The sequence below is a fragment of the Apus apus genome, chromosome 10 (genome assembly GCF_020740795.1).
Source record: "Apus apus isolate bApuApu2 chromosome 10, bApuApu2.pri.cur, whole genome shotgun sequence".
NCBI lineage: Eukaryota > Metazoa > Chordata > Aves > Apodiformes > Apodidae > Apus > Apus apus.
In genome coordinates, this window is record NC_067291.1 from 1035608 (window position 1) to 1049433 (window position 13826).

Here is a 13826-nt window from a genome sequence, read left to right on the forward strand (position 1 = left end):
TTTATGGAGCAACTTCATCACAATGCCTCCCGTTCCCAAGATTTCCTGTTCTCCCCCTCTATTTTATGCACTCCTATAGCTTCACACATCAAGGAATAAAACTATTTGGCACTGCTCCTGCAGGGGGTGGGATAACAGGCTTCTGCAGCCACAACAAAACATCTCCCCTCACCACCTCGATCACACGTGATTCGAGGTGCTTCACCCTTCCAGCAAACACCACTTAAAATAACCATGTCTAAAATACTAACTGAGGAAAAAATTAGCTTGATGTTAAGCAACGTGCTGTTAGAGGCTCGAGTAATATTTTATCCTGCAGTTACCTATTTTAAAAAGACATCAGTGTGGAGAAAAGAGGGGGTGAGACGTTACCTTGGTGTTTTCCTCCATGTCCTTGGAGTTGAGGAGCGCGTGGTTGATCCTGAACACTATCCAGTCGAACAGGGCGCTGTACAGCGACTTCGCCATGGAGTTCCGCACTGTCACCGCCTGAGAGAGGGGATAAAACAGGTGGTTGGAAACCATTCCTGCTCTGCACTAAAATGGGTTCATTCTTCTCAAGTGCCCACGTCCAACGTTCATACTCCTCCCTTGCCAAAGCTTTTGTCCAGGCTTTGAGCTTCTGTCGTGCGTTGACGCCATGGGGTGTTGGCTGCAATCCCAGGGCCACGAGATGTGCCCCTTGGCTTGGTTCCCCCTGGTGTATTCAAGTGGATGATGCACAAGATCACACCATAAATCCCATCACTGGTGGCAAAAGGAAAAGATGGGCAGGTTAGATGGGGCTCTGAGCAACCTCGTCTAGTGGGAGATGTCCCTGCCCATGCAGGGGGTTTAGATCTAGATGATCTTTAAGGTCCCTTCCAACCCAAACCCATCTGTAAATCTATGAAATATACTAAAAAGATGTATTTGACATAATCAAGATCCTTAGAGAGTTTCTTCAGGAAGAAGAGAGGAGGGTGGATACTGCACAGCAAGGACAGCAAGTGATGTGAGAGCAAGTTGCTGTGTCTGGTACCAGCAGGAAGGTTACAAAAGGGGACGCTAAAATCCCAACAAGTCCATCTGTGAGCAGTACTGAAAACGTGATGTTTTCCAGGCACTGCCAAGAGGAGCTAAAAATCCCAGCAGGCAGATTCACTGCTCCTCCAACAGCTCTCCAGGAAAGTAAAATAATACCCCTAAGGAAGGGCCACCCCCACTTCAGTGCTCTCAGCCACCACACAAGAATCTGCTCGATCAACTGTGATGAAAAACAAGGTGACAGGAGGGGACCTGGGCTGTGCCTTCCCAAACAGGTGTCCTTGGGGACAGGCACCTCCATACATATCTGCAAAGCAGGAATTCATACTCAGTTTGTTCCTGCATCAAAAGAAGCACAGCCAGCCAGTCAGGAGAGGTGATTCTCCCTCTCTACTCTGCTCAGACCCCACCTGGAGCACTGTGTCCAGTTCTGGAGTCCCACACATAAGAAGTACATAGAATTCCTCGAGCACGTCCACAGGAGGCCACGAAGATGCTCAGAGGGCTGGAGCACCTCCCCTGTGAAGACAGGCTGAGGAGGTTGGGGCTGTTCAGCCTAGAGAAGAGGGGGCTATGTGGTGACCTTACAGCAACTTTCCAGTATCTGAAGGGGGTCTACAATGTGTGTGAGAGGACAAGGGGCAATGGTTTGAAGCTTAGAGAGGGGAGATTCAGGTTGGACATTAGGAAAAAGTTATTTCCTGTGAGGGTGGTGAGAAGCTGGAACAGGTTGCCCAGGGAGGTTGTGGATGCCCCCTCCCTGGAGGTCTTCAAGACCAGGTTGGTTGGGCCTTGAGCAATTTGATCTAGTGGGAGGTGTCCCTGCCCATGCTGGGGTGTTGGAACTAGATGATCTTTAAGGTCCCTTCCAACCAAAACCATTCTATGATTCTATTCTATGATATTAAAGGGCCATCTTTGTTCTTCTACTGTGATTCTTCCTTAGTTTAAATTATTACCTCGAGTTGTACTGCAGAGCTTTGGTACATACTAATTCCCCAAGCAGCTTTATGTCACTGGCCTCAAGCAAAAGAATAAAGCTCATGTAGCATCATTTATCTTCTTGGTCTTAACGTGCAATTAATCCGGTACAAGGTCTCACTTGGCTTGGAACAGGTGGAGGCAGAAACATGGTCCAAGCCTGAAGCTGCTCACCAGCTCACAGCACACATCAACCTCCATACATTGCTAAATACTGCTGGGTGGCAACAAAACCCTGGCAGATAAACCACGTTTAAAGGATAACTACAAAATATCACAACAATGAAGAAGGAATCACTTGGTTGCCCAAAACAAGCATCATTACAAACCAAAACCAAGCATAGGATGGAAAGAGATAAGCAACAGGACCAAAAGGATTTGCTGTAGCGCAAAACAAACCAGGACTTTGAAAGATTGAGTCTGAGCTCCTGAAATGTCCGAGTTATCCCACAAGTGCCATTTAGAAACACAAACAGGTCTAGTTTCTGTTAACTGTTTTTTTCCCTTTACTGAAGAACAGGTTTTGGGGAGAGGTTTTTTTTTGCTGTTTTTATTACAAGCAACACAGGTTGTTTAGGTTGTGGTTTTTTTGCTGTTATTTTATTCTTTCACATTCTCCCAAATGTGGGGGAATATTTCAGTGATTAATAGAAAACCTCAAGACCAATTCTCTAACCTATCTCAGCTTCTTTGGATAAAGCTGGAACACAATTGGTGCTGCTGTCACACCAGAAAAATCAGTCTCTGTGGAAGAAAAAGGTCAAGACTCAGGCACATTTCTTGCTGCCATAATGCTTTGTCTGCATGTAAATCAGCCCAATTAGCTGCTGCAACACAAAACCACACAATAAAAACCAAACCCCATTTCTATTTAAAGCCAAAGAAGAAGGGCATAATTTCCTCTCTAAAGTCGTATATGGGTTTATATCATAATATTTTCCTTTCCCCTTTTATTAGAGGATATAGAGGATGTGCAGGACTTTACCACTGAAGCTTCCTCTTTTTTGCTAAAATAGACCAGGATATCATCAAGTCTGCACCACCCCAGCAGTGCCCAGTTTACTCCAGGGATGTGCAGGGTAAGGTCTAAGCCATCACTCCTCTTCCTGGGATGGGCTTGTACATGGCAAGTTGGGAAGCCCAGAGAGAGCTGCTCTCCTTGCTTGGGACCCAAAAACATAATCAACTGCCCGAAATTATTTTGTCAATAGTTATTTTTAGAAGCAATGGTAGAGCTGGCAAAGCAACGTATGGAGAATATAGGGAGGGTGAATGAAGCACAAGGACACGTGGATCTCATTTGCAAATGAGGCCAATTTCTTCTCTCCACTGTACCTACAAGACCAGATAACCCCTCACCAGACAAGCCTTGCAGCTGCCCTGCAGGGGATGAAACGCAGCAGGGCCGGACCCCGGCTGCTTGCACTGCCTTGTCCTACCTGCAGTCTCCTCCTGGCAGGACTTCCACAACCCACACAGCAAAGCAATCTGGGTCTGGACACCCAAGCCACTCCAGTGCTGCTGGGTGCTATGGGGGTTCCACCAAAACCCGGGGCTTCAAGCTCACCTCCTTGCACTGTGATGGAACCTGTTTGTGGGGAACAATGACCACCAATGCTGGGAATTGAGTACATGGTGCCCATCATCTGCAGTACCCAAACCACCAGCATCTTTCTAAAATGAGGTATTTTTACTTGGCTTGAAGACTTGAAGTCAGCATTTTGCCTTCATGCAACATCCATTCATAAAATACCAGCAGAGACATTAACCTGTTTGACTCAAGTTTTGGAGGATTTTTTTTCCATTCCAATGAAGCATTTACTCTTTAGAATAGACCCTGGATGATGTCACATTATAGATAAAGTCCCTCTATATCCTAATAAATATCAAACTACCTGATCTGAGGACTGGCAGGGAATGTTATTCTTTCCAAACTAAGGAGCTGATGCAATTCAAGAGCACAATTTCACCTTTCCCCCCAAATTGCTGGAACAGTCCACTTTGAAAATGAGTTTTCCACCTTTGTTTTTTCCCATTTCAGCCACTCATCTTGCATTGCCACTTGCCACCATGCAGATGGTTTAAAACACCACCAGTCCATAAAACCCTGGACATAAAAAAAATAAAGAAACACCAAACAGCAGTTTGCTCCTTTCATTTTAATCTCACTCTGAGTTTCCTGTGCTTGTTATCTGATGGCTGTTAAATGCAAATATTCTCTGAAATGTATAGCACAGATCACCTAAGGCTTGTCTTCAGGCAGTCTCCTACAATTTGTTGTCTCCTCTGCAAGTCTCATTATGTGACATTTCAGCAGATCTGGAACACTGCAGTGCTCATCAAACCGTTTTTATTTCACTCACAAAGTGAAAGAAGAATAGCTCCTGCAATGCCAAACCCGATCTCTGGGGATCAAAGCGAGTGCAACATCTTGTCCATACCCCAAAATATCGCTGAGTCGAACCCAAGAGAGATCAAACGTGCTTGAACTCTGTGATGCAGGAAATAAGCTGAAGACAAGGTTTTAATCAATGGGTTTCCTGCTTATCAAGCCAGCAAGGATAAATATTTTATCTATGATATGTGAGAAATGCCACTTGTTGGGGTTGGCCAAGTTTTGCTAAGGTCCTGCTAGAAGACATTTGGGGTTCTTCATAAAATTGCACTGCCAAATTAATCGGCCTGCACACTTTCACGACAGGCATTCAGGCTACCTTAAACACAGAGATACTTCTGGCAACATCTTCTGCCAAAAGGAACAAGGGGAGGAGAGACTTCAGAATGAAAATCTCTCTTTGAAGTTCCCTGGAGCAAGGACTTGCAGTTTCGGCAGCGACAGCCTGTGTTTTAGAGATGGCGAAAGATATAATCTAAGAAACCCAAACTGGCTCAAATGAAATGCCTCTGTAAAATACATTTCTTTGTGTTTTACACAACACATTCGCTAGGGAGAGTCTTAATTTTTAAGATTAGAAACTCTCTAAAGACACAGGAGCACATCTTCTGGCTGCAGCATCACTGCTCCCCAGCCCAGGGTCAGCGCCTCCTCCTCCTGCTGTTCTGCACTCAGCTGAGATTTCAGCCTCCAAGAACAGGGCTTTTTCTGCTGGCATCATTAAAAATATTTGCTGGTAGCCAGAGAATGCAGGGAAAACAACAGGGTTAGAACCTCCCCAAAAATTATAGAAGGAATCAGCAGGGAATTAAGAAAAAAAGAAAAAGCAGGCAATAACCTGCTAAACTGTGTGCCTGCTTTAAAAAAACTTAAAAGATTAAAGTTTCTCCCCTTCCCCTAAAAAAAAATAGCTCTGCTGGCTGCAATCAAATTGCAAAAAAACAGGATTTAAAAAAATATTAAATAATTATTATTCAAAATATTATCTATGAAACTTTAATTTTACAGGCTTCTTTGCTGTAACAACACCACCTTCACATCAGACAGTCCCATACTACCTGCTCCACAGCAGCAGGGATTCATGGAGAGTAAAAACCAGAAGCAGGGATAGAGTCACTTCTCAGCAAGTTAGCTGATGACACCAAGCTGGGAGGAGTGGCTGGTTCACCTGAAGGCTGTGCTGCCATTCAGCAAGATTTGGACAGGCTGGAGAGCTGGGCAAAGAGGAACCTCATGAGGTTCAACAAGAGCAAATGGAGAGTCTGCACCTGGGAAGGAACAACAAAATGCACCAGGACAGGCCAGGAGGTGACCTGCTAGAGAGCAGCTCTGTGGAGGATGACCTTGGAGTCCTGGTGGACAACAAGTTATCGATGGGACAACCATGTGCCCATGTGGCCAAGAAAGTCAATAGTATCCTAGGGTGCATAAAAAAGAGTGTGGCCAGCAGACTGAGGGAGGTTCTCCTGCCTCTCTACCCGACCCTGGTGAGACCTCACTTGGAGTGTTGTGTCCAGTTCTGGGCTCCCCAGTTCAAGAGGGACAGGGATCTACTGGAGAGAGTCGAACAGAGGCTACAAGGATGATGAAAGGACTGGAACACCTGCCTGATGAGGAAAGGCTGAGAGACCTGGGGCTGTTCAGTCTAGGGAGGAGAAGACTGAGGGGGGATCTAATGGGTGTCTATAAATACATGAGGGCATCAAGAAGGCAGGACAAGCTCTTGTCACTTGTGCCCTGTGACAGGATGAGGGGCAATGGATTCAAACTCAAGCCCAGGAAGTTCCACCTCAACATGAGGAAGAACTTCTTTCCTGTGAGGGTGACAGAGCCCTGGGACAGGCTGCCCAGAGAGGTGGTGGAGTCTCCTTCTCTGGAGACTTTCAAGACCTGTCTGGATGCCTTTCTGAGTGACCTGCCCAAGGAGATCCTGCTCTGGCAGGGGGGTTGGACTCAATAATGTCCAGAGGTCCCTTCCAACCCTCAACATTCTGTGAAGGGCTGCGTGTGATGATGTAAAATGGAGGTATTTTAATACACTTGTATTTTTTGCATGGCTTTTGTTGGTCACTGTTAAAACATGTGCAGGGGGCTGGATGGGCAGAGCTGGCACAGCTCTCAGGAAAAGAAGAATAAATAATATTTTTACTAAATGCCAGAAAAATGGCTTCTTTCACCTTGCTACACATCCAGAAACCACAACAGCTTATACACAGATAACCACATTTAAAGCATCCTTTTCACTCCCTAAAACTCAGTGATGTTTTACTCACCCCACTGCAGCGTGATTTTAAAACAAATAAATAATACTACAAATCTAAGGGAGCACTTGGATGCTCCAAGCTGCATTTGATGGCTTTAAATATTGAAAAAAATGGAGTGCCACACATGTAGGGCTTCATGAGCAGATGGGCCCCTTTACTGTAAAACTCGGGCACTGGATGTTCCGACTGCAAAAAACTCATTAGAAAAACCTTTTCTTTCCACTTCTTTTCAGATCTCAGACCTTGCCCTGCATGTCTTCCTGGACCTTTTGGGAAATGAAAGGCTGCCAGATGTAGCACAGCCCAGGCTTGCATTTGTGCAACATCCATGCTGGCATTTTAATGTCATAGATCTTCTCTGGACTTGGTCCTGAAGCCAAAGCCAGGAGAAGTTTCCAGTACTCTGACCTGCATTTGGTACTAAGTAGAGCAGGGGCTGCTGGGCATAGGGGCAACATCAGCACTTAACATGCAAAATCATAGAACATTCTGGCTGAAAAAGACCTTTAAGATCATCAAGTCCAACCCAGCCCTGCCAAGGCCACCACTGACCCATGTCCCTCAGCACCACATCTCCAAGGCTCTGAAAGCCCTCCAGGGATGGGGACTCCCCCACTGCCCTGGGCAGCCCGGGCCAGGGCCTGACAACCCTTTCAGGGAAGACATTTTCCCTAATATCCAACCTAAACCTCCCCTGGAACAACTTGAGGCTATTTCCTCTTGTTCTGCACTTGTTACTTGTGAGAAGACACCAACCCTCACCTTGCTACAACCTCCTTTCAGGTAGTTGCAGAGAGCAAGGAGGTCTCCCCTCAGGTTCCTTTTCTGATGGCTAAAATCTCCCGGTTCCCTCAGCTGCTCATACCAGTGTGTAACTTAATGGGGAACCTTCTATCCCAAAAAGCCATCTTGAATTGAGCACAGGCAGCCATCCAGGTGGTCCATCCCAACTGAGCTCCATCCACTCTCATTTATACTCGCTGGGTCTGGTGTCCAGTGAAGACTTGAGTCAAGACACCCTTACCAACCACAGCTCTTCATTTCACCTCCTTGACACATCCCTGTAGAGAAGAGCCCCCAGGCTCTGTCCTTCTGCTCCTTGTAAAACCAGGAGATGATTTTGCAAGGCCCAAGAGCACTTGGTCTTCATTCCACTGATTCCAGCTTCTCCTTCTCCAGTGCCACTGCTGACCCTGAAGGCCACAGTGGTGACCTGCCCTCCTGGTAGATGCCCAGTTCATCTTTTCCAGACATTTTCACATCATCTGCTGGGGTAAGGAGCTCCCCTGCACGCAGCCAGCAATCCTTATTGGATGCATTTTTTGACCCAAACAAAAACACAGCACGAAGGGCTCTTGTAACCAGCATAAACACTTCCACTAACATTTTGTTTAAAAACAGTCTGCATAAAATAAATAACGGTTTCTGTGCAATGCATCACTTGTGACAGAGACTCAGAGAAATTGGAAGGCAGCAGAAGAGAGGCAAAGCAAAGCTCCTCCCTTTTGTAATCACTCAGGAAGAGCATTACATTGATGTACTGATCAATCTGGGGTAAGAAATGATTTCCAAGTGGCATTTAAGAGCCAACTACAGACCTCTAAAGACTTTAAACATCTTAGCTCACGGGAAGATCTGCCCATCTTTCCTCACCACTAATGCAAAGGATGAGATTGATTCATCCTGGACAACCAGAAGAGAAAGGCTGGGTGATGGATTTTTGGATACCAGCAACTTTTATGGCCAGTTGATCAAACAAGCTATTAATATGACATTTGAACAGCCACTGAGACTGCTCAGTGGGTTCTTGATTAGGTTCCTGAGAAGCACTCCATCACTACTACCTCCTGAGTGCAGGAGGCATTGCAGGCTCTTCTACAGAAAAGTGAGGTAGAAAACCCCAAAGACCATTTTGCACAGCAAAAAAGCCCTTGAATGCAGGCACAGTGGAGCAACCTGTCTGGGGTCACTGGTATCAAAATGCAGCTTATGAAGGGTGCATGTGTCCAGAGCTGGGTTTCTGGACAAGACTCAGTTAATGAGAAGGGGACTTAAAAAGCAGAACTGGAGAGTAAGCATAAGCACCAAACCAAATTAAAGCCCTAATGTGGATTAAAACCCTGCAGAGTTTATCTGTGACAGTGGGCAACCCCTATCCAGCACAAGAAGGATATAGACCTGCTGGAGAGGGTCCAGAGAAGAGCCACCAAGATGATCCAAGGGCTGGAGCAGCTCTGCTCTGGAGACAGGCTGGCAGAGTTGGGATGTTCAGCCTGGAGAAGAGAAGGCTCCAGGGAGACCTGAGAGCACCTTCCAGTGCCTGAAGGGGCTCCAGGAAAGCTGGGGAGAGACTTTTCATCAGAAAAGATACTGATGGGACAAGGGGTGATGGTTTTAAACTGAGAGAGGGGAGATTTAGGTTAGATACTAGGAAGAAGTTCTCCACTCTAAGGGTGGTGAGGAACTAGGATGGGTTGCCCAGGGAGGTTGTTGATGCCCCATCCCTGGAGGTTTTTAAGGCCAGGTTGGATGAGGTTTTGTGCAGCCTGGTCTAGTGGGGGGGTTCCCTGCTCATGGCAGGGGGTTTGGAACTTGCTGAGAGTTGGATCTAGATGATCTTTAAGGTCCCTTCCAACCCAAACCACCCTGTGATTGTCTAATTCTGTTATTCTATATCCAATGAATTTTCTGGAGTCATGCCTAAGAAATAACATTTAAACATCCCGTTTTCAAGGGCTAGTAGCTTTTAGAATATCTGAACTAGGGGCACTGACCTCACTCCCATGTCTGTGTTGGCCCCTTGTGAAACACAGGGTGAAAAACTGGGAGAAGATTTAACAGCATCATTGTTGACTGAAAATTGTTGAAGGTGTCAGAACATCGTGTTGACCAAGTTAAATGCTCAGCGTGTCTTTATGGATGTTTCATAAATTAGCATCATACTAAAAAAAACAGGATAGAATCATAGAATCATTAAGGTTGGAAGGGACCTTGAAGATCATTTAGATCCAACTCTCAGCCTGTCTCCAGGGCAGAGCTGCTCCAGCCCTCAGATCATCTTCGTGGCCTCCTCTGGACTTGCTCCAAGAGCTTCATGTCCTTCTTATGGATAGAGAGGAGAAGATTTGCTAGGAGACAACTTGCTGTCTTGTTAGCCTAGAAGATTACTTGTTGCCTTGTTGGTCATGGTCCTTTCTTTCTGCAGCTTTTCAGCAGTTCTCTTAAGAGACCTTGTGTCTGGTTTTCTCATGACAAACATCATCCATGGTATTTGCTGCCACTGGATAAACCCATTGCCAGCCCCTGTGCTCCCTAGAGATGCAAAACTCCCACCCATCCCAAAATATCTGGCTTTACAAGCAACTCTTCTTGTAAACTTCCCAGTAAGAACCTGCAATAATCTCCAAAGATTAATTGGCTGAAATAGGAATGACCCCAAAGCAGCTGCAGAAGCCACCTAGGAATTTTTCCCCTCCCAGTGACCCAACAGCTCTTCCAGAACACACGGATGAACACACACGTGTCAGGGGTTTCCTGCCCTCTAGGAAGAAAACAAGAGACAGAAACTCTCCTTTCTGACCTGGATCAACAAATACTGAGAAAAAAACAATTAGAATAATTCCAGGATGGCATGAAATGTTTTGTTTTGGTTTTCTAAGTGTAAAGTTTGCAGGACTTCATATAAAACACAAAGTACAGCCAGACACCACAAATCACTGTGTTTTCTGTTTGGGAATAACAGAAATGGAGATTCCTCTGCCCTTCAGGAAATAGGTATGAACACAGGAAGAAAGGAAATATCCCATTCTCCCTTAGGGCCTTGGATAGACTTCCTATAATTTCTATACAAGGATGAAATGTGCTTCCAATGAAATATTCAGGAAAAAAAAAATAAATTAAAAGCAGCACCAGGATCCTTCCTATTCAGGAAATCCCTACAAAAAATCAAATCCATACACAGATGTTTAGTGGCTCTGTGGGGGCTTTGTTTGTTTTCCTTTTAAAAGCTGACTTTGGACAAGGGCAGGGATTGAGAGGACAAGGGGGAAGGGATGAAAACTGGAAGAGGGAGATTGAGGTGAGACATGAGGAGGAAATTCTTGAGTGTGAGGGTGGTGAGAGCCTGGCCCAGGTTGCCCAGGGAAGCTGTGGCTGCCCCATCCCTGGCAGTGTTGAAGGGCAGGTTGGATGGGGCTTGGAGCAGCCTGGGCTGGTGGGAGGTGTCCCTGCCCGTGCAGAGGGGTTGGAACTAAATGATCTTTAAAGGTCCCTTCCAACCTAAACCATTCCATGATTCTATGATTCATTTTCGGGGTGTTACTCAATGAATCAAGTCCTGTTTCTGCTCACAGGGATTTAGCACCAAATCCTGTCAATCTGCTAATATCCTACCAAAAAAACAATTTAGGGAGCTATTACCTGAAGATCACCCACAGGATTTATGTTCTCATTGGGTGTCTGTTTTAAAACCCTTATCAGCCATTCCCATTTCCCCCCATGTGTTCTCTAAGGTGATATTTGGCTTCATAGTTGTATTTTACTCACTGCAACAAAAATGTCTTATGCCAAGATGACAGAGAGGAAAAAACCATTTTAAAACCTAGTGAATTTTGTCTTCAGTATTTACCTAATGTTTTGTGATGATGCCTCCCTCCTTCACTTCTCTGGGCTTAAATAATAAATACATATTTATATAATTATCAAATAGGGACCAAAAAATCCCCCAAAACAAAACAGAAAAAAAGTGTGCTTGTTTTCTTGTCTGAGTCAAAACATCTAGTCAACAAAACTATGCTGCTATGAGCAAATGATGAAATAAATCAGTTTTTATTCTAAAAAAAAAAATACCAAAGTGATGCTTAGCCAGTGTGAAGAGCTGTATCACTACTAGGGACAGGATTTATCTGAGATTAAAACAAGCAAAACCAAGAGCAATTCAAGTTCCCCTCTTACACTTGATTTGTGCCTCATAAAAGGATCTAATGAACAGGAGCAGAAGCCAAACCCCCACTCTCAGTAAGGCTTGGACATGCAGTCAATCAAACAGCCCCCACAGGCATCGAGCTGGTGCTCAGCTCTGCATCATTCCATAAAACAGACTCAAAATCTACTCTTAATTTGTACAGGGCTTAGGGGTGCCAGCTCCCACTAAGAGTGCTTGTCTTGGAGAAGTAGCTACTGCATGTACTAAACTACTGTTAAAATCCCATTTTTCCCTCTGATGCTGGTCCATAAGGGCTGGAAAAAAGCCACCTGTGGCTTCAGCCTGGGGTTGTAGTTGCAGGGACAGGAGAAGAGGAGCTTGGTGAGGCTGTCACTCCTGAGATGGAGTAACACCTGAGGAAGGGAGAGACAAGTAGCAGTGAAGCAGAGCTGGACTGGGGAAGGAGCAGAGGAGGAGAAGGATGGCAATGAGGTGCAGCAGCACCTCATTCAAGCCCTGCTGGTACATCCCAGCCTCCCGATGGCTCATCACTGGAGTTGGGAGGTTTGGAAAAAAACCCATATAGATGGAAAGCTGTTAATTGCTGGCATCCAGCAAGGTTTAAACCTCTCTTTTTGCCTCAGCGCAGGTTTTAGTGTCTCACCCTTATCTGCCATCAGCAGGTCCCAAGCCACACATGTGAGCACAGTTCTGGCTTCCTGCTCCTCTGCTCACTTTCTATTTCTGACCCACCACCCCACGTCTGGTTCCCATTCGCAGCCGTGTCCTGCGGCAGGAGGCAGATTAAGCAGCTTTTGTGGTTCCCCTTTGGGTCACGGGACATGGGCTGAGACAGGCTTAGATTTTAGGGTTTTTTTAAAAAAAGAGGCTTAACACCCAGAGGAAAGTTCTCCTGCAGGATATCAGACTCTAGCTTAATCCCTATCTTGGCATCAAGGAGTACTATATCATCCCAGGGCTGGCTAAGAATGATGTCATTTTCCATACTCGTATTTTATCTTAGTATCATATTAAAATCCTGTCATTCTTGTCCTTGCTGCTCCAAACAGAACTCCAATCATTAATGCATCATGCTGACTCCAGCCTGCTAAGATTTTTTAAAATGATTTTTATGTTTGATTATGGAGGAATAAAAATATCTTTAAGAGGATGACTGGAAGAAGAAGGAGTGACAAATGCAACAGGAGTCTAATTACAAAAAGGAAAAGTGAATTAAAAAACTCTAAACTTCACTGGAGAGGCTCATTTTTATGTTTGATTTCTATAAATGTGTCTGAACAAAAAAAAAATACACCCCAAAAAAGCCCCAGAAGACCTTGCACCACCCCAGCTGCTGGCTCCTGCCCTCTTGGCTGGTCACCATGTCCCAGCAGAAACCTCCTGCTACCACCATGAAGAGCTGCAGAAGAACAGAGTCACCAGGCAGCCAAATTTGAAGAGTTCACTGATAGCCAAGGTTTCTAACACTTTTTTCCAACAAAAAAGTGTTGTCCTCCACCTATGCTCATCCAGAGTCTCTTCCATCAAAAGCACGACCTGAGATCCCATTCAGCTTGTGTTTTCCCAGGGAAACTGGTACATAAATAAATTAATGGGTTACTGATCCTAGAATCATAGACTGGTTTGGGTTGGAAGGGACCTTAAAGATCATCCAGATCCAACCGCCTGCCATGGGCAGGGACACCTCCCACCAGCCCAGGTTGCTCCAAGCCCCATCCAACCTGCCCTTCAACACTGCCAGGGATGGGGCAGCCACAGCTTCCCTGGGCAGCCTGGGCCAGGCTCTCACAAGAAGTGGATGTGTGACCTGACCTGAGGAGGAACCTGTGGCTGTGTACCAGCAATCTCCCCGTGAAGCCTAATGCACTGCCAGAAACAGCTTTTATAAGCCAAACTCTGTCTGTTGGCCCTTCCCAAGCAGAAGACACTATAATAGAATCACAGAACACTTTGGGTTGGAAGGGACCTTAAAGATCATCTTGTTCCAACCCCCCTGCATGGGGACACCTCCTGCTAGATCAGGTTGCTCAGAGCCTCCTCCAACCTGGTCATGAAGACCTCCAGGAAGGGGGTATCTACAACCTCCTTGGGCAACCTGTTCCAGCATCACAGAAAAATGTGTTCTGTCAGTCTGTCATCAGTGGCTTTTTTTCTTTTTATTTTCAAGCTTCCTCAAAGGGAAATTATTTCTTGTCACATCTTGGCTGCCCCAGCT

The 13826-nt window shown here is 45.6% G+C and overlaps 1 protein-coding gene across 1 annotated transcript in view; it reads right to left on the reverse strand.

Moving 5' to 3' along the window:
* Positions 1 to 13826, reverse strand: part of MYO9A (myosin IXA) — a 188534-nt gene that overhangs the window by 76971 nt on the left and 97737 nt on the right. The window contains 1 exon segment of the mRNA XM_051628736.1: positions 373 to 489. Coding sequence (XP_051484696.1) covers positions 373 to 489 — 117 coding nt within the window.